This window comes from Muntiacus reevesi, chromosome 6 (genome assembly GCF_963930625.1).
Source record: "Muntiacus reevesi chromosome 6, mMunRee1.1, whole genome shotgun sequence".
Taxonomy (NCBI): Eukaryota; Metazoa; Chordata; class Mammalia; order Artiodactyla; family Cervidae; genus Muntiacus; species Muntiacus reevesi.
The window spans coordinates 108,291,065-108,313,678 of NC_089254.1; the positions used below are offsets into that span (position 1 = coordinate 108,291,065).

At 39.7% G+C, this 22,614-nt stretch overlaps 1 protein-coding gene across 19 annotated transcripts in view; it reads right to left on the bottom strand.

The window, feature by feature from the left end:
* The window catches only part of KMT2C (lysine methyltransferase 2C), a 255,413-nt gene that overhangs the window by 140,556 nt on the left and 92,243 nt on the right, over nucleotides 1-22,614 (bottom strand). For 15 of the 19 annotated variants that reach the window (XR_010663715.1, XM_065939501.1, XM_065939518.1 and 12 more), the window contains exons 3-6: nucleotides 19,576-19,717; nucleotides 13,808-14,008; nucleotides 10,504-10,649; nucleotides 9,453-9,562 (exon numbers count right to left, since the gene is read on the bottom strand). Coding sequence is in view for 18 of the 19 variants with exons in the window: in XM_065939501.1 (XP_065795573.1) it covers nucleotides 9,453-9,562; nucleotides 10,504-10,649; nucleotides 13,808-14,008; nucleotides 19,576-19,717 (599 nt within the window). In the remaining variant the exon portion in view is untranslated. The remainder of the gene's footprint in view (nucleotides 1-9,452; nucleotides 9,563-10,503; nucleotides 10,650-13,807; nucleotides 14,009-19,575; nucleotides 19,718-22,614) is intronic. The other 4 variants (XM_065939515.1, XM_065939504.1, XM_065939514.1 and 1 more) reach the window with 1 other exon arrangement.

Genomic DNA, 22,614 nt, shown 5'->3' on the forward strand with positions numbered 1-22,614 from the left:
GCAGGAATGTAAACTGGTGCAGTCACAATGGAAAACAGTACGGACATTCCGCAAAAAATTAAGACTAAAACAACATATGATCCAGCTGTTCCACTTGGCAATATGAAAACATGAACTCAAAGAGACATATGCAGCCATATGTTTATTGCATTATTTACAATAGAAAGATATAGAATCAACCTAAGTGCCCGTAAGTGGATGAATGAATAAAGATGTGGTGCATATATCTGCAATAGAATACCACTCAGTCGATTTTTTTTTTAAGATTTTTTTTTTATGTGACCATCTTTATAGTCTTTTACTGAATCTGTTACAACATTATTTCTGCTTTACATTTCGGTTTTTTGCCTGCAAGGCATATGGGGAGTTTAGCTCCCCAACTAGGGATCAAATTCACAATCTCTACATCAGAAGGTGAAGTCTTAACCACTGAACTACCAGGGAAGTCCCTAAGTCACTTACTGAAAAAAAAAAAAGAAAAGAAAAGAAAAAAAGAAATCACGTCACTTGTGATAACAAGAAATAACTGCCAAAGACTTTCTAACCATAATAATAACTATAAATTCACAGATCGCCAAAACTGTGACAAAACACCACCATAAGAAGTATGAAGAAAATTCCACTAAGGAATAACATAATCAAACTGTCCAAGATCAGTGATACAGAACTACAATCATCCATATAAAAAGACATGATACGTACATAGGAACAAAAACAAGGATGACACCAGACTATGCCATCCTGTGTCAGAAACAACATAAGCAAGAAGACTGAAGCACCACATCTTCAAAGTACTGGGATGAAAAGTCACCTCGATTTCTGAACTTGGCAAACATGCATTTCAAAGGAAAACAGAAGCACTTTGGAAATAAAAATGCTGAAAGAATCTATCACCTGCAGACCTCCCTGCAAAAAATGTTAAAGGACTTCTTCAGGCAGAAAAAAAAAACTGATATTAGGTGAAAATCTGGATCGACACCAGGGAATGAAGAGACTAGCACTGGTGAATAACTCAGACGGTAAGGACTCTGCCTGCAATCCAGGAGACCTGGGTTTGATCCCTGGGTCGGGTTCTGGAGAAAGGAATGATAACCCACTCCAGTACTCTTGCCTGGAGAACTCCATGGGCAGAGGAGCCTGGTTGGCTACAGTCCATGGGGTCACAGAGAGTCAGACACGACTGAGAGACTAACAATACAATACAATACAGCACTGGTAAATACACAGGTAAACATATTTTAAATTATTTTCATTATTTCTCTTTAAAAGATATGTTTACTCAAAAATAACAATATTTTAAAGAGTTTATAGCATGTGAAAGTCAAATGCGTTTCAGCAACAGCACAAAGTCCAGGAGGGAGAGTGGAAGGAAACGAAAGCATGCTTTTATAATATATACAACTATATGATATCACTTCAGGGTGGACTGTGGTAAGTGAAAGATGTATACTATAAAACTTAAAGAAATCAATAAAATAACAAGGCTTATAGACATACCTCAAAGATAGGGCATGTTCAATTCCAGACCACCAAAATAAAGCAAGTTACACAAATTCTGTTTCCCAGTACATATGAAAGTTATATTTATACTATACTACACTCTGTTAAGTGTCCAACAGCACTGTCTAAAATAAAAAATGTACATACCTTAATTTAAAAGTGCTTTGCTGCTAAAAGGTGCTAACCATCATCTCTGCCTTAAGCAAGTCATAATCTTTTTGCTGGTGGAGGGTTTGTCTTGATGTTCAGTGGCTTCTATCTGATCAGGGTGGTGGTTGCCAAAGGTTGGCAAGATTATGGCAATTTTTTAAAGACAATAATGAAGTTTGTAAAGTCAACTGACTCTTCCTTCAACAAACAATTTCTCTGTAACATGAACACTGTCTGACAGCATTTTACCCATAGTAGAACTTCTTTCAAAATTGGAGTCAATCCTCTCAAATTCTGCTGCTGCTTTGTCAGCTAAATTCATGGAATAGTCTAAATCCTTTGTTGTCATTCCAATGATCTTCACAGCGTCTTCACCAGGAGTAGATTCACTCTCAAGAAACCACTTTCTTTGCTCATCCATCAGAAGCAACTTATCTGCTTGAGTCTTATCACAAGACTGCAGCATTTCAGTCACATCTTCAGGCTCCACTTCCAATTCTAGTTCTCCTGCCACGTCCACCACATCTGCAGTTACTTCCTCTGTGGAGGTCCTAAGGCCCTCAAAGTCCTCCATGAGGGCTGGAATCAACTTCTTCCCAACTCCTGTTAAGTCATCATGGCATCTAGAATGGTGAGTCCTTTCCAGAAGGTCAAGTGACTTTGCCCAGATCCATCAGAAGACTCACTACCTATGGCAGGCATAGCGTTATGAAACCTATTTTCTCAAATAATAAGCCTTGAAAGAGAGAATTACTCATTGATCCATGGGCTGCAGAACAGATGTGTTCACAGGCATGAGAACATTAATCTCCTTATACATCTCCATCAGAGCTCCTGGGTGGCCAGATAAACTGTCAATAAGCAGTAGGATTTTGAAAGAACACTTTTTTTCTCTGAACACTAAGGTAATAACAGTGGGCTTAAAATAGTCAGTAAACCATATTGTAAACTGATGCGCTATCATCCATAAATATTGTTGCATTCATACAGCATAAGCAGAGTAGATTTAGCATAATCCCTAATGGATCTGGGTGTTTTTTTTTTTTTTGAATGGTAAATGAGTACTAGCTTCAAGTGAAAATCATCTGTTGCACTACCCTAAACAATAGAGTCAGTCTGTCTTTCAAAGGTTTGAAGCCAGATACTGACTTCTCCTCTCTAGCTATGAAAGTCCTTGATGGTGTCTTCTTCCAACGGAAGGCTGTTTTGTCTACACTGAAAATCTGTGGTTTACTGTAGCCAACTTCATTATAATTATCTTCCCCAGATCTTTTGGAAGACCTGCAGCTCCTACATCAGTACTGGCTGCTTCCTGTTGCACTTTTAAAGTCATCACAATGGCCTCTTTCCTCAAACCTCATGAACCAACCTCTGCAGCTTCAAGGTGTTTCTCTGGAGCTTTTCTCAGCCTTTGTAGACTGGAAGAGAGTTAGGGCCTTGCTCTGGTTTAGGCTTTGACTTTAGGAAATTTTGTGGCTGAACTGACCTTCTATCCAGAACGCCAAACTTTTCCCATAGCAACAATAAGGCTGTGCTGCATTTTTATCATTTGTGTCTTCACTGGAGTAGCACTTTTAATTTCCTGAAAGAACTTTTCCTTTGCATTCATAACGTAGCTAACTGTTTGGCACAAGAGGCCTAGCTTTCAGCCTATCTCAGCCTTCCGTGTCTTCCTCACTAAGCCTAATCACTTCTAGCTTTTGATTTAAAGTGAGAGACGTTAAGACTCTTCCTTTCGCTTGAGCACTTAAGAGACCTCTGCAGGGTTATTAACTGGCCTCATCTCAATATTGCTGGGTCTGAGGGAATAGGGAAACCTGAAGAGAGGGAGAAAGACAGGGGAATGGCTAGTAGGGGGTGGGGAGAGGGAGGAGGGCGGAACTAGAGTCCACATGCCCCAACTAAAGATCCCACAAGCTTCAACAAAGACCCAGCACAGCCAAAATATAAAGTATTTTTTTAAAAATGTATGCAAAAGGAAATGAACAGATAAACACAAATGGGGCAGAGAGGAAGCCTTTATCACATTAAATATATATAGTCTCAATATTACAAATAAAAAGCAGAAGATTGTCAGGTTAGATTTTTTTTTTTTAATGTGCTACTGCAAGAAACATGCCCCAAATATTAAAATACAAATAGGGTAAGATAAAAGGATGGAATTACATATACCATATTCACATTAGTCCAAAGAAAGCTGGGATGGGTATGTTAATATTAAAGTAGCTTTCAGAGTCAAATACAAGATTTTTCTGTTATAGTCACAGGTATCCTTATCAATAGCGTCCCTTTGATCGAAGTTTACGAAGTTCTTTTAATGTAACCACTAAATCTGTAACAGCCTCCCCAGGATGTGGAAGAATTCATTGCTGTAAACTAACAAGCACCTACTATAGTTCTACAGACAGAAACAGGCTGAAACTGAGACACAATTCAATTTTATTTCAGTGCAAAAAAAAGCAGGGGAGGCGTTTAAGTCTTGGGGGGCATGCCCAAGACTACCACTTAGAAAGGCCTGCCTGCCCAGAGGGCATCTAGGAGGTTGGATTTGGAGAGGTTTCCCATGGCTCCAGAGGTGATAAGGGTAAGGGTAATTTACTGTGCCTGGATTATCTGTGCAAACAACGTGGTCTTCCCTTCTGGTACCTGACTGGCAGGAGGGCCTACACGACCAGCCCCCAGTAAAGACCTTGAGCAGCTCAGGGCAGAAGCACCACACAAGTGTCCGTATTTCTCTTGCTGGAGGACAAGGGTGCTGTGTGTGACCCCTCACGGGAGGGAGAACACCAAAGGAAGCCTGCACACAGATTCTTCTAGACCTCGTCAACATCTTTTCCCATTAAGATCTTTCTACCGCATCAGGGCAGTAAGCCTGAGCCATAATGAGTACAACTCTATGATGAGGCCCTTGAGTTTGAGTCAGTCTCCAGTGTAGACGTGGTCATGTGAACTCTCAACACAAACACAGAATTCAGGTATGTGAGCGTTTCCTTCCTCTTAAAAAACTGCAAGGTAAAATGCAGACTAAATAACTGATAATTTTTTATTTTACACTGCAAAGCACTAGGATTATATAAAAAACAACAGTATTAGATAACCTTATTCATAAAATAGGTACCTGGGACCATCTTACATATATATAGACCATGTTTTCAATGATCTTATATAAACCTACTTTCAACTGGCTAGAGAAGTATATGGAGGTTTTTACTGTCATTGTCATTAAGGCTTTTTAAACAAAAATTACATTTACATTGTTTACCTACATTGTAAATCTGTACTCCCACCTTATTACAGAAAAGCTATTTTTGTTCTCTTTTTCAGTCTACAAAAAGAGCCCAAAGTACTTTTTAAAAAACTTACAACTCTTCTTGCAGAAATGAGTTGAGTTTTTACACACACAAGTGGCACAAAATCAGCAGAACACAATGGAATTGCAGTATGTGCTTAGTCACCCAGTTGTGTCCGACTCTTTGTGATCCCATGGACCATAGCCTGCCCGGCTCCTCTCTTGGTGGGGATTGTTCAGGCAAGAATACTGGAGTGGGTTGCCAAGCCCTCCTCCAGGGCATCTTCCCAACCCAGGGATTGAACCCAGGTCTCCCACACTGCAGGCGGATTCTTTACCATCTGAGCTACCAGGGAAGCCCAATCATGAGGGTGAAGAAAACACGAGAAACTATCAATTCTAAGTGGAGAGATGCTGCAAGTAATGTTTTAATGGTTGGTAGTACCCCCAGGAATCCAAAGAGGAAATTAAAAGAGAAAAACGGTTTAGCATATTCTTCTGTCTAGCAAAAGATAAAAGTTCCTGTGGAAACACTGAAGAACAATTTCAGGGAAATTCCAGAAAAACTCAACTGCTGGATACTGAATGCACTTTAACAACTGAGGAGATGATGCACTGGTTTTAAAATGGGAATGATGTTGCTGATCCCGGGGGCTGTCAGCCTCGGCAGCACTGCAGTTGGGCTCTGAGCGCAGCGCACGATGGCTGGCAGTGGCCACTAGGTGTCAGCCGCGCACGCGCCTCCCTGGACCACCGCGCTCAGCGCTGCCCCTCACTGACAGACTCCGCTCGGATCCGCTCATCCCGGCCACGACGCCTGGCGCTCCGGGTACTCTGTGCGGCGCCAGAGATAAAATGTCACACCAGCGCAGCATCCACGCGCTCAGTAATTAAGTGCTCACAGAAACAACATGAATTTACACATGTTGGTAAGTGACAGAGAGGAGAGATACATATTCCAACAACAAGAAGGACACGTACTCAAGCATTTCTTTCTTAAAAGATGTGAACAATCCAAAAGTTTAGAGCGTACAGACACCCTCATCTGAGCTTTGCATCTTGTTCTTTTCCATCGTCTCGGACTGAAAGGTCCAATTCTACTTCAGTGTATTTCAGCATCTGTCAAAGGCTTTTTAAAAAAGAATTCCCACAAAAACAGGGAGATCTAAACAGAGGCACATGTTTTCAACGACCATTTTTCAATCCCAGTCAAACTTCTCAAAAATTAGCCAGCAGAGTTTCCCTTTCCAGAGTCAAAAAATATTAATTTTTAACAAATGGGTTTAAAACATACATCAACGCTTTAGAATACTCTACTCAGGAAATTCTGTGTCCAAGATTTTTTGGCAACAAATGTGAGAATATTGTGTTGTTTGTTTGAGTACAAACTTTCATTGTTTCTGGCAATAAACTAACAATAGACACAGTTCCAAACATCTGTTACCAAAATGCTCAACCACCAGCACGTATTTCTTTGAGAAGTCATTACATTCTCATTGCTGAAACATCACTTTTATCTTGAAGAGGCAGGTTAAATGTTTATTTTCTTTACAGAGGCAGGGACCATAATTCATTCAGTTACATGCTGTCCTAATAATGCTCAACAAATTTGTAACACCTCTTTTTTTGTAAAATAAAGCCTGTTCTGGGCTCAACAGCACTTTTACATACTTTGCCCCTAAGGAACCTTTTGAGATTTCAGAGACTGTCATTGTCACACCTCCGCACTCCCATCACTTAAGCAGAACTGTACAAATGTCCTCTATTTTACAAGGGTTCCTCTGACGAGTATAAATGTATAAACGTGAATAAAATTCACCACATTGGTGACATCCTTTAACATTCTGGCACTTATTTTTTTTCTTGTAACTAAGAATGATTCCATGAATGATCTTTAGTGCTATTCATTTAGGCCACAAATATTTACTGAGGAACGACCAAAACAGAAAAAGACACTTATCAGAACGGCACTACCATCTAGTGAGGAGAGACAGACAAGGCAGAGGCTGCTAAGTACAGAGGGGAAGACAATCCACCAGGGTGTGACGGGATGAGGCGCCTGAAACTTTCAACAGGGAGCCCAGCAAAGACCTCAGGTAAACTTGAGTAAATACTTGAGGAAACGAGGGAGGAAACCAGGCATGTATCTGAGGAGAATGGTCAATGGAAAGGGAACAGTGACTGCAAGGGCCCAGAGGTGGACGGTTCTGAGTAAGACCCAGGAGGTCAGGGCAGCTGAAGGAAGCGAGGCCGGGGAAGAGTTACTGTGAGCAATGTCTCAGAAGCGCCTGAGGGGATCGTGAAGATCATGATAGCCCAGATGGTCAGTAACGACTGGCTTTTTTTTTTATTCTTAATAAAATGGGAAGTAGTTGAAGAGTGTTAAGCAGAGAAGTGATGTAACTTGACCTTCGCTACTTATTTGTCTATTTGGCAGTGTGGATCATTCTGTGGATGAAAACCCAAGACTATCAGTAATTTTTGTTATTGCTCAAACTGGTCCAGCTCTTAGGAGCTCCTTGAGGTTGGCTCCTATGCTTTTAACAAGTCTCCATCTCAATCAGCTCTCCCTTGCTTTCCGGCACCTCATCTTGTATTCCCCCTGCACTGTGAGTCACTTCCAAGAGCCGAACACTGGTTACAAACCAAGACCCGGGCACTTGACAGGCTCACTGCTAGAAGTCACTGGTTCTAGGCTTTCAGAGGGACAGAGCTAGGAGTTAAATACATGCATACTAACACCTGCATATACATGCACCTGGATTTCAGTAGCATCTGTCCATGTAAATGCTAAAAACCATGAGTTTATACTGATAAACTCTGATAACCATTCTAACACAACAAAACTCATTTTAGAATAGTGCTCACTAGCTTACGGCATGTGTGTGCGGTTTTTGTTTGATTTTGTCTTTAGCTTTATGGGTGTCCAGTCAATATACTATTTTTCAGCGCTTAGTTTCTTCTCTACCCCCTTCACTGTGAATTTTGCTCTTCCTTTTAAGGTTCCCCCAGAGCCCAGACAGCTGTAATTGCTTATTTACAGGCTAAGTGAAACATTCCTATGGTTCCAGGAATCATAGCTATACAAAAAGATATATATAGCTTATTCAACCATTCTATTCTGTCTGGTCATTTAGGTTTTTTACAGTATTTTGCAAATTAAACAACGCTAGCAATTATTAACCTTTAATGGCACAAGTTTCTGTATTATTGAAGGCATATTTTCAGGACAGAATCTCAGAAAGGTCAAAAAATAAGTGCACATACAGTTTGTGCGGTACTACCAACCTTCTCTCCAGAAGATATGTACCCATTTGCATTCCTGTCCACAAGGCATATGAGTGCCCATTTCCCTACGGCCTTATCAAAAATAAGCTGCTACAGTTCAACAACCCAGCACCACAAAGGGCCCTTTCACTTTTCTTCACCGCCTTTCCTATAACGCTTCTGCTTCTCACTGTCACAAAATATTCCAAAACTACTTTTAAGAAGTTCACGGAAGAATCAGCTCCATGACCTATGGAAGTTCATGGAAGCTCATGGAAGAATCAGCTCCATGACCTATCACAACGATGACCTGGCCATCAAGTCTGCTCAGACTATGGAAGTCATTATCTGGCATTATACTGTTCAAAATGTGGTAATAATGTAAGCCTTTAAATGTAAGGTCACACTTCCAAAACAAACACTCTAACTTGACTAATCGTGAGGTGAGAGCGACTCGTCCACTTAAATTAGGTCAATTTGATCATCTGAGTAAAGCAAATGTTACAATAACTGAATAATTACTTAAATCTAAATCCTTGTCTCAACTATACCTTTGAAAGGTTTACCTGTATTAAATCTGTGTAATTTCTATGGCAAAAAATTCCACTTTTAATATTCCTTTGGAAGGCCTGTTTTCACGTCTCCCAAACATATTTGTCAAAAACCAAGGGGAATTTTTAAGTAGCAAAGCAATTTTACTTCACAGGGTTTGTTGCCTTTATAGATAGAAGGTACATGCTGCATTTATTTTTTGATTGAAAGTCACAGTGAAATCTCTGAAAGACGGCAGACTGTGTATATGGTATCGCTTTGGGATAGTGCCAGAAAGACAAACTAAACTGCCAACTTGACTGAAAAGAAATTATTTTAATCAATTTTTAAAATAGCAAACAGAACTAGCTCACACTGTGGACTAAAGACGTGTCAAATCCTGTCTCTCCTAATTTAAATCTTTGTCAGAGAGTTTTGTCTTAAAAGAGTAAGATGCCTAAGTACAGTCAGTAATCTCCATTTCTAAAAATTTTAATTTCTTATTTAAATGTAAATTATTTAAAGATTGGTGTTTATTGCACAACTTAACATACTATATTATCTAGTGGTCTGCACAAACTACCCTTGGATAGCAATAATTTCCTATTTTAAGGGTTTTTACATTAATCATTTAATAAATCTTACAAGTGAATCTTCATGTTGACACAGCAAATGTTATAAAGTTATGGTTTAAATATGTGTTTCTTCTACTTACTTCTGTGCTCCCTGAGACAACAGCTCTGTCCACGTTCACTAATAACGGTTCTTCCATCTGGCACACCCCCAGTGACCACTCCACACAACGGTGGTGAGCCCAACAAGTGCCTAACATGGTTAAAGTGAAAAGAAGCAAATAAGTAAACATTAAACATATTAACGCTAATAATTAAAGATGTAAAATCCTTCAGTCGATTCTAATGTGAATATACAACGCATCCTATATTTGTGATTCCACTAAAGCAGCCCTTCTCAAAATGCATCATTCGGGAACTTGTGATAAATGCAAATCTTAAATCACAACCAAGACGTATGAATCAAACACTCTTGCCATGGTGACCAGAAACCTATGTTAACAAGCCCTCCAAGTGAGTCTAATGCACACTGTATCAATGATTGCTTCTTCAACAAAGAAATTAATTTCTAGTCATTTTATTTAAATATTACTGTATTATTTGGTATATTTACATAAATATAAAGGAAATTTATTTCATACTTTATGACAAACTACATATACACCACTCTTCCACTGCATTCCACACCAATCATTGATAACAGCTCAGTCTTTAAATTCTCTATCACTTGAACAATTATATGCAGCTCAACTACAGAATGAAATTTACTCAAAGCCCCAACAGCACTGAGTCATAAATATGGGCTACTACACTGTATTATAGGACATCCACATGGCTAAGATCTGTCATCCTTCACTCCTACTTTAGGAAGACCCAGACTGCCATACTCCCAAGTTTTCACAGATCCCTTTATAATCTCTCTTTCTGCAACTGTCAGATTTCCATGGCACTGCTGTCTACACAAGTGCAAATGCAAATATTTATAAAAGCGTCCAGCCCAGTTATGGCCCTGTGCAGATGCTAAATAAGTTAGATAAACATAATTAGACAACTTATTTTACCTAAGCAGGCATATTTAACACAGATGTTTTTAACAATGGCAATAATTATTTCTAGATGAATGCTATTTAATATTAAGTTGATAATTGGCCTTGCAGAATCAAGAGGTAGCTATTATTGAAGACTGGCTCATACCTGTAGGATCAAATAAGGCTTGGACATCAATGGCATCGGGAAGGCCAACCAGACTGAGTTCATCCCACAGTTTACCAGGCTGATCGTCTGAAGCAGTCTGCGTGCTCACACTGACACAAGTCACGACACTCTGCTGAGGCCGTTCCCTGGAAAAGAAAACAAAACAAATGTGAAAATGAGAACAAGGAGAAAACTGTTTCGCTTCATAATGACTTAAATATAAGGTATTGCCAAATCAATTTTATTTTGCATAAACTGCTTATAAAACAACTTCTAGAATATATGTCATTGTTCATAACATCAATATTAATATAAAACTGGGAAGTTATATTATATCATGTAAGCAACAACTAAAAAAAAAGTCTCCAAATCCATAAGGAAATGTTATATATCTGTAATTTTTTAACTGACATTCTAATGAATATTCCCTTTGGCCTTACTTAAATGCTTAAAAAACATAACTTGAGCAAATCAGAAATCTCTAACATGCTTTAAGATAAGGGCTACCAACAACAGAGTCAGCAGTTAAGTTTACAGAAAGAAAGGTTATTTCCCGGGGGAGGTGAAAACCCACTACGAAGTGTGACACGGGAGGCAAGGGGAGGGGAACGTGTCAGCCGGCGCATTCGTATGTCCCCTCGGCAATTTTGACAGCCGATCTATGCTGCGACGCTACATGTACCCTCCGCTAAGACTTCACCTCACAAACCAGAAGTCAAAAGCAAAACCAAAACAGCTACCTACCGGTGACTTGGGAATAAGGGAAATAGTGTAACAACAGCAAAAAGTTCCTGATAAAAGTGAACGCTGAATAAGATATACCACAGATGGGAGGTTTCAGACTTTCAAAGCCCTAAAACTTCAGATATTCATTGAGACTGGTAAGTAAACAATGACTGCTATTGTGTCTAACAGTAAACACAGGAAATCAGATGGTTGGCACTAAAACTTCAATTTTCTCCTGATATCAAAGTATTCAGTCTGATGATAATTCTGGATTAAGTCACTATTGAATACAGATCATAACTCACTGCACATCTGTCTGCTGGATATTTATCATGATTCCTATTAAGAGAAAATCAGCACAATGACCAGGGAACTAAACTTTTTTATACCTGGAATCATTGAAAGGGAAAAAGTATTAACATTTTTCAGTAAGTACATTTAAATATCAAACCACGTAAAAAATAACCTGTATTTTTATGTGCAGCATTAGAAATGCACAGACTTTTTTTTTTTTAAGTTCACCATGCTATGCTAATTCCAAATCTCATTTTTATGAATGCCCACGGTGAAACAAATGAGAACAAACCTCCTATAAATATGATCTCTCCCTTCCTGAAAATATACCTTCATTACTAATCATTGTCAATTTATTAGGAGGAAAAAAAAGACCAACAGTTTGTCTATAACGATGAACGTATTGTTTAAACATACTTTCTTTACACCAGAATTTGATGGGGGCACAGATATAAAAACCAATGGAATGACTAAATATTCTATTACTAACCAGTTCCCAACCAGCAAGTTAGTCAAATTTGACCTTAAGGTTTTACAGTCAGTGTGTATGCAGACAATGTGAGGTCAACCCTAAGAGTTATAGAAGCCTGGCTTAGAGAACAGCAGAAATACACAACCCTTACCCCAAAGTTTAAGTCTAAAACAAACCAAAAAGAGAGGAAATGATCCCTTGATTATATATTCCTATATTTAGTACACTACGAGGGAAAAACTATTTTAAAATCCTGCTTTTCAAATTAAAAAAATTAACTGGCTGTCTATCTGGTTTACAACTCCTTAGCAACATAAATACTGTAAATATTTAAAATCATTACCAAGCTAAATAATTTCCAAATTTTGCAAACATGCTTTATTCCTAAGGTCCATTAACTGGCCTGTTATCATCACTTAATAACTTTAGTTAAACACTTAAGTGCATATAAAGACTTTCACTAAACCAAGGTTATTTTTTACATAATTATTTTTAGCTCATAAAAGTTTACATTAAAAATTAACTAAGCTTATAAAATAAATAAATAAATGAAACCCAACTGTACTTCCCAGGACAGTTCTTCACTAATTGCCATCATTCAAGGCAGAACACCAGAATATAAGGTATAACCTGGTCCAATCCATTAAATTTACTAATGACTGATGGACTTTTAAGTTTCCTGGACTTCTGATATACTTTATTAGAATGTGAGCACTCAAGTTGATTACGAAAGGTAAAGCAAGGCATGGCCTTTAAAACATCAAAACTCTAAATACAGTACTTCTGAACTTCCTTAAGCTGTTCCACCTTAAATTCTTTTAAAAGAGTTTTTCTTGTTATTGTTTCATTTCCTACTTCACGTCTTCAGGGCATTGGCAGCAGTCCAAAAGAAGGAGCCAATCAAATAAGTACAACACAACAATGCCTCAGTACTTAACTCTGGCCGCCAGCCAGGCAGGCACTTGGGTGATTACATCATCAGCCTCAAGGGCCAGAGCTGGTGAGCCTTCCAAGCTAAATTAATTTTTACACTTTACTCCCTCAACTACCAGAGGCAAGTCCACATATGAAGATGGCCTTCAAACAAAACTACAACATATAAAAAAATTTTAACTTCAAAAATAAACATATTAGATAAGAGTTTCAGGGAACTAAAACATCCATGAACATAGACATACATGTATGATTATACAAACAGTAAATGTTTTTTAATTACAGTTGATTTACAACTATATACATGTATTAGTTGCAGAGGTAACCACATACATAAATTTTTTTATTTAAGAAAGACCTTCTTTAACTTTAGAAAGGGCAGCATATGATTACTCAGAAGGAAAGAAAGTTAACACTGTATTATAGTGTAAATGTTTACAAGACAGTTCACCATTCTCTAAAGCATAAACACAAACAAATAAATGACACTTAAAGGACATGAGTAGTAAAAACCACTTTGGTTTTCCAATTCTGTTATATTCTTACAAACTATTTAAAACATTTAGAAAAAGGAAAGAAAGATCTCATTAATTTTTAAAATTTTTCATTCTGTTTATATGAATCCCCTGTAGGCTTTTATTATGTTCTTTAAAGTTTTCTTCTTTTTTGTTAATATACAACTAAACTTTTTTTAAAATAAAGAATTTTTTGAGAAAATGTTTGCTGGGTTAATGGTGAGTCATAAAGCATTGTATGGATGTTGGAAACACAAGAAATCATTTGGTAACAATCCCATTCACATAGTCTTAAACATTTCAATGAAAATAAACGATATATAGTCTTACTGGATCTGACCCCTTTATATTCAAAACCACTTACTTTCTGTGTCCTCTTTGTTTTCGTGGCGCTGAGTTTTGTGTTTTCTCACAAGCTCCGTCGCTGCTGTCGCCAGCGTCTTTCCTGCTAGCAGGCTGACCCTCCCAGGGCGAGATAAACCCAGGCGATACTCTGAACTGCTTCAAGTCTCCTTGTCCTAAGGAACTTTTTTCACCGCAGTAACAAAAAGCGCAGAGCTGTTCACTGGCAAAATGAAAAGGGAGAGAGAGACGCAGCTTTATTTAACTATCTCAAGCTCCAGACAACTGCAGAAATACTTGTGCTTTAAAATTAAGTACTGTCTTTAGTGCAAGCTAAGTGTTTAAATCTATAGTAATTATACATTTACAATTCTATTTTTCTACAGCATTATTTTTAGAAATAGTAAATATACCCCAAAATTATATTTTGTACTTAGAAAAATAATTTTCCTTTAAATCTGATTCCAAAAAAAATCAAAGTATTATAAAGGAATAAAGTAAAAGCTAAGGTTGGGCAAGAGGGTATGGTTTAATGGCCACTCAATTATATCCCAGCTGTGTAAAGCAAGTGGTAACCAAATTTTATTTAACCAGATGGAACATTCATTATGCATGATACACACACACAGATATACAAATAAAAATGTAAGTGGGTTAATGAGCAGTTAGTGATGGAGGGAGGGGAGGGACTGACAGGGTCCAAGAGCAGGGGAAGGGAGTGACCTGGAGCAGTGAGACCTTTCATTTGCTACACTGTAACTAAGGCGTCATGACATCACACACTGATCAAAACTCAGAACTATGTAACACAAAGAATGAACACTAGGCAACTAAGAACTTTAATAATAATGTATCAATACTGGTTGATCAGTTGTAACACAGGTACCAAACTAATGCAAGATGCTAACAACAGGGGGCAGGGAGGCAGGGGGAGATTGGGTTTGGGAACTCTCTGTTCCATCCACTTAATTTTTCTGTAAACCTGAAGTAGTTCTAAACAATAAAATCTATTATTTCTTTTAAAAAGAGAGCACCTTAAAAGCTAAAGGACAAAAAACAATATATATATTTATGGAAAATACACTTAGTAAGGGGTCTTAGGAAAAAAACAGAATGAAAAAGAACCACTCCACTTCGATATATTTTCTCTTCTTAACATATTTATGGCTGCTACCCTCAAATCCTTCTCAAGTACTGAAGTTTCCACCATCACCTCTGTAGTCTCTACCCCAGGCTTGCATTAACAGGTGATAAGAACTGTCTACAATCTTTTCAGATAATGTTTAACATAAGTTAAATTCATATTGGACCTCTCTTGACAAACTGCTTTTTTAAAAAAAATAAAAGTTATCTATTTTAAGTGTTTTCAATATTATCTACTTCCATTTTGTAATAAATGTGCTGTCTATTGATATACACACACACACACACATCCCCCACACACAATTACATGTGGTCTATTTTCAGAAAAATGAAGTCCAATGTTTTGGGAAACATGTTCTTCTTGCCTCAAGGATGCTATCCATCAATATCCTTGGCCAGTATTTTATTAATTTTTAAATTTTCTTATTTATAATTTTCTTTAAGCTATTAAAATTTACATTTTCTTCGGTATACCCTGTTTCTGGTTTTTTTGTCCCCTAGAAACGTTACCTATGATGAGCAACAATCAGATGGACATCAACATCAACTAGGAAATGGAGCCATACTTTTAAAGCGTTAATACTAACAAAAAATAGCTTAACCTTCAATTTATATCCAAAACTATCACTCACATGTGATGGTATAACAAAATCATCCCCAGGTCTCTAGAAGACCTCAGAAATTTCACCACGCAACAGACCCACAACGAAAACATTTTTTAGAGAAATATTCAAATTATTAAAGAAACAGGAATGTTACAAGAGATGTAGGATATAAAGACAGACAGAGTAATTTATTGCTAAGTTTAAAGGATGCACAAGGCAACTCCCAGCTTCTGTTCTGGAGGTGGAAGTCACAGAGAGCTCTGGCCCATGGTCACAACATACAAATTCACTTTTCTTGAACACTTCTGATTACAGAAGTCCTAGAGCAGCCAATTCACCTGCAACTGGACGAAAGGCGCTTCCAAGACCAGAGAAGACACAAGCACCTGCTTAACCTGAGGAAGAGGCCCCTGGGTGTCGTCTAAGCAGGCTATGAATTCAGTGACAACCGTACAAACTGCTCCAGGCCAAGCGGAGGGGCAAGAGACCTGCATCTGGGGCCTGCAGACCCGCGGTGAATTCGAGCCCAATCACCAGCTTCTCTCCACGCCCCTCCCCGGGGGCTCAGGGCCACCACCAGGGCCTGGGCAGGAGCCCTGGGAACGCACGGGTCACGGGACAAGCCTGGGGGCCGAAGCGCAGCCACTCGGGGAGGACACAGAGACCCAGCCAGCTCCTCCTCCTCCATTTTCCCAGGGGGAACAAAAGCCACAGGGAGGCAGAGAGAGAGAGAAAAAGTTTCCACCTGCAATGCTCAAGCCCAGCTGCAGACGGAGGACTGTGGGGTGGGAAGGAGACCTCTACAGCGGAGGAGGGGCAAGGCTCCGTCCTAGACCCAGACCAGGCCAGGTCTCCTCTCGCGAGGCAATGACAGGACCCCCAGGACGCAGAGACAGTGTTCACGGGAGGGCGAAGGTGAAGCAGAACAAGAAATGTCCTGCCAATCCACTCCACACCATGTGTGCGAAAGCAAAACAGTACAGCTCCACTGAAAAAGACTTCAGCATTTTCTTTTAAAAATTACTTCTCTCTTAGGTACTTAGCTAGCTAAGTGAAATAAAAACGCTATGGTTCACATCAAAACCTACAGGTGAATATTTATCCCAATTTTATTCATAACTGCCCCAAAGCAGAAACTACCCAAACATCCCTTAACTGGGAAATGATAAACTGCGGCAGGCACCTCCATAAAACAGAAGCCACCTCAGCAATAAAAAGGAGACAACTACTGACATATGCAACCACACAGATAACTCTCTGAAGCATAATGTTAAATTAAAACGCCAGAATTAAAAGGACACACGATTCACAATTCTGTTCACATGATGTTATTGCAAAGGCAAAACCACAGAGTCAGAAAATAGGTAAGTGACTGCCTTGGGCAGAAGGTGGGGTCAGGGTGACAGCAAATGAGCCTGGGGGAATTTTTCAGTATGACGGAACTGTTCTTTACCTTTGGGGTTATATGGATATATGACAGTATGCAACTGTCAAAACCCACTAAATGGGTGCATTTTACTGTATATAAACTAAAGCTGAGTTTTTAAAACTAAGCAAAATCTTGGGGGGCCAACAAAGAAAACAGAAATAGGATGTATTTAAATCACTAGAAAATGAAACGCTAGATGATAATGCAAAGAGATATGAAAGTGATAAAGCATTTATACTGCTAAATCTAAGAAATCAATTAGAACTGTAAATCTGAAGTTCTTTCAAAATGAAATTCATAAAGAAACATAGTCAAAGCTATGGTTTTTCCAATAGTTAGGCACTACTACTAACTGATATGAGATGTTGTGAGTTGAGATGATGTGAGATGTGAGAACTGGAGCATAGAGAAGGCTGAGCACCAAAGAATTGATGCTTTTGAACTGTGGTGTTGGAGAAGACTCTTGAGAGTCCCTTGGACAGCAAGGAGATCAAAACAGTCAATTCTAAAGGAAATCAGTCCTGAATATTCATTGGAAGGACTGATGCGAAGCTGAAGCTCCAATACTTTGGCAGCTGATGCGAAGAGCTGACTCACTGGAAAAGACCCTGATGCTGGAAAAGACTAAGGGCAAGAGGAGAAGGGGGCAACAGAGGATGAGACGGTTGGATGGCATCACCGACTCAATAGACCGGAATCTGAGGAGTCTCAGGGAGACAGTGAAAGTGAGGGAAGGTGCAGTTCATGGGGTCACAAGGAGTCAGACACAACTTAGCGTCCGGAAAACAACAACAACAAAGACATGAGTCTTGAGAATTCCCTGGGGGTCCAGTGGTTAGAACTCAGCACTTTCACTGCTAGGCTGGGGGTTTGATCCCTGGTCCAGGAACTAAGATCTTGCATGCCTCAGGGTGTGGCCAAGGGAAAAAAAAAAAGAAACATGAGCCTTCAGGGATATCATCTTTAAAACAAAATATAATGTGCAATCAATAGAAAAAAATTATCAGTGCAATAAAAAGCAGAAAAAGTGGAGAAAAGTATTGCTTTCACAGAGCTCACATAAAAGTAAGGGGGACAAATAATCAAATGAACTGCTAGGAAATAAAAAGTGTAACAAAGGGAAATAAAGCAGAAATAATGGGTAAATGCAGTGTGGCCTATTAATTTTTTTCTTTCATTTTGAAAATTTTCAAATCTTCTCCAAGATGCGGATCATGGTAGAGATTTGAAATTTTTAGTATTATTGAAACATTTAATGTAAATAGAAGAGATAGCCATTAAAGAGAGTTTGAGGGAAACTTAATTTATGTTTTAGAATGACCATTTCTGCAGCTATGCTAAAGGTAACTGTTGCCTCCTAAGGATAACAGAAGGCAATGGCATCCCACTCCAGTACTCTTGCCTGGAAAATCCCATGGACGGAGGAGCCTAGTAGGCTGCAGTTCACGGGGTCGTGAAGAGTCAGACATGATTGAATGACTTCACTTTCACTTTTCACTTTTATGCATTGGAGAAGAAAATGGCAACCCACTCCAGTGTTCTTGCCTGGAGAATCCCAGGGATGGGGTCGCACCGAGTCGGACACGACTTAAGTGACTTAGCGGTAGCAAGGATAACAGGGACTTGAACCAAGATTGTAGGCAAGGTAAGATGGTGAGTACTTGTCTGGGACATCTTCCAAAGTCGAGCTACAAAATTCAGGGTGTGAGGTACGAGAAAAGATAGACATCAGGATTAACTCAAAAGGTTTTGGTCTAAACAACTGGATGAATATTGCTAATATTTATACAAATTAAGAAATCCTGGGGAGAAGATTTGGGGTAGGCATGGAGTCAAGAATCAAGAGTGCTTTTGGACGTGTTATGAGTGCAGTGTCTAGAATACTTCCAAATAGTGATGTCAGGCAGAGACATGGACAGGAAAGTCCAGAGTGCAGAGAAAGGTTGGCCCTGGAAATACAAATGTGTGTTCATCGGCACACAGACAGGACCTAGCTATCAGACTGAACAGAAGTGAACATGGTGAGGACTTCAACCTGAGGACTCCAACATTACAAAGTCGGGGGAGGTCTCCACAGAAGCCAGCAAAAGACAAAACAAGAAGGGAGATGTGCCAAGAGCAAAAGACAGAAAACAGTTCAAGACGACGGGAATAGTCAACTGATGGATGGTTTCAGTTTTATTCATGTCTTCAAGATCTAAAAAATTAACAAGACTCCAAAGTTAAAATATACACTGAGGTTATAACATCCTGTATTTCTTTTTTTAAAAAATGAGAGAGAGTAAAGAACAAGAGTATAAGCTTACATTTACAAGTAAATAAAAAATCTGTCCTTATGCTCAAAGTTTTGACTTTTTTCTTCTTCGAGGAGCTGCACACTGCAAACACTCTGTTCTGGTCTGAGGGGAGCAGAGTAACATGCCAGACCACTGCTCTGTCCTACAGCCACGTAAGCCCCAGACACGCTCCAACCCAGGGACACACAGAGCCACCAGCTCTCAAATTCCACCCAGGTTTACGTCCTAAGCTTGCACTCTCTGAATTTCCTCTTGGCCAGCTCACTGCCCTTCTTCCTGTCACTCATCTCTGACCCAGCTGCATTCCTTCTCGAACCTGATTTTGGCTTCCACACCAACAGAGACCAGGGAACTTGCAGATTCCTCAGACACAGAGCGCTGAAGGGCTGGGACCGGCTGCTTGCTGCTGTCCGCTTCTGCTTCGGCATCCTCTTCTGCTGACTGTTCTTTGATTTCTGCTTAATAGTAAAACAAGAGAATATAAAAGTCACTTTGCATTACATCACTCTTCAGTGAATTTATCTATAATGCAGATAGCATGAAGGAAAAATAACCAAACAATAAACGACAATACGTAACAAACACAGGAAAAACTTATATTTGTTGTTCAGCTGTTAAGCTGTGTCCAACTCTGCGACCCCACGGACTGCAGCACGTCAGGCTACATGTAATCAAAATAATGTAAAACAGCATAGCTCTCCAAATTGCCGCTGACTTAAGTTTCGATCTTAGTAAAACCTGTTAAGAACTTATTTTCAGGATTACAGCAAGTCCTCTACAAAACAAACACACTTTAAGGTGACTCGTAAAAAATTTTCTTCATAATTTATTAATTGAAATTACCATTAACTTAAAACAATCATGCCACAGTCTCTAATTATCAGCCATTCTAGGAGCACAATGACTGAACAGAACACACCTTGACCCCACTGCCTTCTTCAGTCATGTTCAAGACTCCCACCCTAAACACCACACAGACGTTCCTAGGACGCAACCTAACTCGGATAGGATTTTCAAACACCACTATTCCTGATATCATTCTTCTCTTTAAGGAAAATCCACACTGTATCTCACACTGTACTATTAGACATTAACAGGCACAATTCCTCCACCAGCGTTCCTAATGCAATAAATCCCATGCTCATGGCGCCATCTTTCCTTTTTTTTTTTTTTCCATCTTTCTTTTCTGATGTGAAATTTACCTGTTACAGCTTTCTGCACCGCTATCCCCAAACCGAAAAAACAGCAGCTTGCAGTAGTCTACGCTCCCCCTGTCGCTCCTCCTCTGGAGGGGCTGCCCTGCACTACCTTTTCCGTCAACGGACCTTCCTACACCGCATCCGTCTTCCCGCACAGTTCTCTCCACCTCCACAGGTGGCAAAAGAACGAACCACCCAGGGTCCACTCAACACTGGAGATGCAGCTGCACAAGGGAGTTCCCCCTTCTGAGTGAAATCCCCCTCACTTCTGAAATGCAGGGACATCAGGGATCACTACCGGCCTGGAGCCCTGAGGGCCTCTTCTCAAGTACCAGTTCCACCAGCTACTAACTAGGCAGCTTGATGTAGAAGTCACCTCTCTCAGCTTCAATTTGCTCCCCGTAAAGTTAGAAAACTACCTATAGCTCATGAGGTTGTTAACAGAGATTAAAAGGTCTAACACCTGTCCCTTCAGCTAGCTTGAGACCTCTAAATGTGAGTACAGCTCTCTATGTGTCCTTTACATTTTCATCTTTGACGAGCATAATTATCCAGGTTTCAACAGTCTCCTGTCTTCCTGATTTTTAAATCAGTATCTCTAACCCTAACTCCTCTCCTGAGCTCCAGACCTCACTTTTGTTGCATACAAGGCACATCTAGCAGGTTCAACACCCACTTAGACATCAAATTTGATTTTCTGCCTTCAGATCACCACTTCACTAGGACTTCCCTATCAAAGTCTTCTAGATTCAAAATGAATTTTAGGGAGCTATTCTGACAAACACTTTCCCTGGTGGCTCAGACGGTAAAGCATCTGCCTACAATGCGGGAGACCCTGGGTCGGCAAGATCCCCTGAAGAAGGAAATGGCAACCCACTCCAGGACTCTTGCCTGGAAAATCCCAAGGACGGAGGAGCCTGGTAGGCTACAGTCCACAGGGTCGCAAAAAGAGTTGGACATGACTAAGGGACTTCACTTTCACTTTCATTCTGACAAACAAATGATTTTGAGAACTAGCAATTTGTTTAGAGATAACTATAACTGTAAATCCTGTCAAATTATTAAATTAATGATGAAATGAGGCATCAGAGATGGTTTTGACTTTTCTATTTAAAATAATGGTTCTTTTTCAAGTTGAAACAGAAAAGCTGACCATAAATTAAGAGCTTGTGGAGCCTATTAATCATAGTGTCTCTCCTATCTACCCTAGCCACAAAACTGGTATAGGATCAAATCTACAAATACAAAATACATTTGTATCAAAGAAGGATTAGAAAAAGTTCTGCAGTTTCTAGTATATAAAAATGTTAAATTTCTGTGTAACAAAGGACTCCATGAACAAAATTTTAAAATATATCACAGATGGAGAGAAAATACATGTGATTTGTATCCCCAAGAAGGTATTCAAGTCCAGAATATGTAAAGAACTCCACAGATGAACAAGGCACATAACCCTGTAGGAAAAAATGGACAATGGACAAAAATGCACGTGCTCTTTCTGTTATTCAAGTCTTAGTAGGGCATGTAACTGCTCAGCCACAGACTTTATTTCCCAACCTTTTTTTGCAGCTAAGCACGGCACACTGTCACCAAGAGAACGTGAGCAGAAGGAACCATGCAATCTCTTCACTGCCTTAAAGGAAAGGTGCTCTGGACGAACCTGTGTTCCATCTTACGTATGGACTGGACCATGGAGGTGTCGGCAACCCTTCTGCAACAATGCAGAAGAAAACACCACTCTGAGGAGGGCAGAGAAACTAGACGGAAGGAACCTGGGTCCACAACCAACCACAAGAAACAAAGACATCCCATCAGCCTGGACCTCTCCCTCTCAGAACTACTACATGAAGGAAAAATGAATATCTGAGCCACTGCTGTATCTGGGCATCTCTGTTACATCAGTTTAACCCAGCTAATTAACCCAGAAAGTGGGTGGGCTGGCGAGCAGGCAAGGAAACAGTGACAGTGGCGTTGGGAAAACAACTGACACCTTTGACGCTGTATCGAAGCATCGGCAGCGCTGCAACCTGCAGTGACCTGAACTCTAGGGCAAGCATCCGGAGACACAGAAACCATCCTGTGGTGCCTGCCCTCTAGCGCTCTGCAGCCAAAGGCAGAAAGGAACATGGACTGCTTGAGAGAGGCTCTCTGCCCAT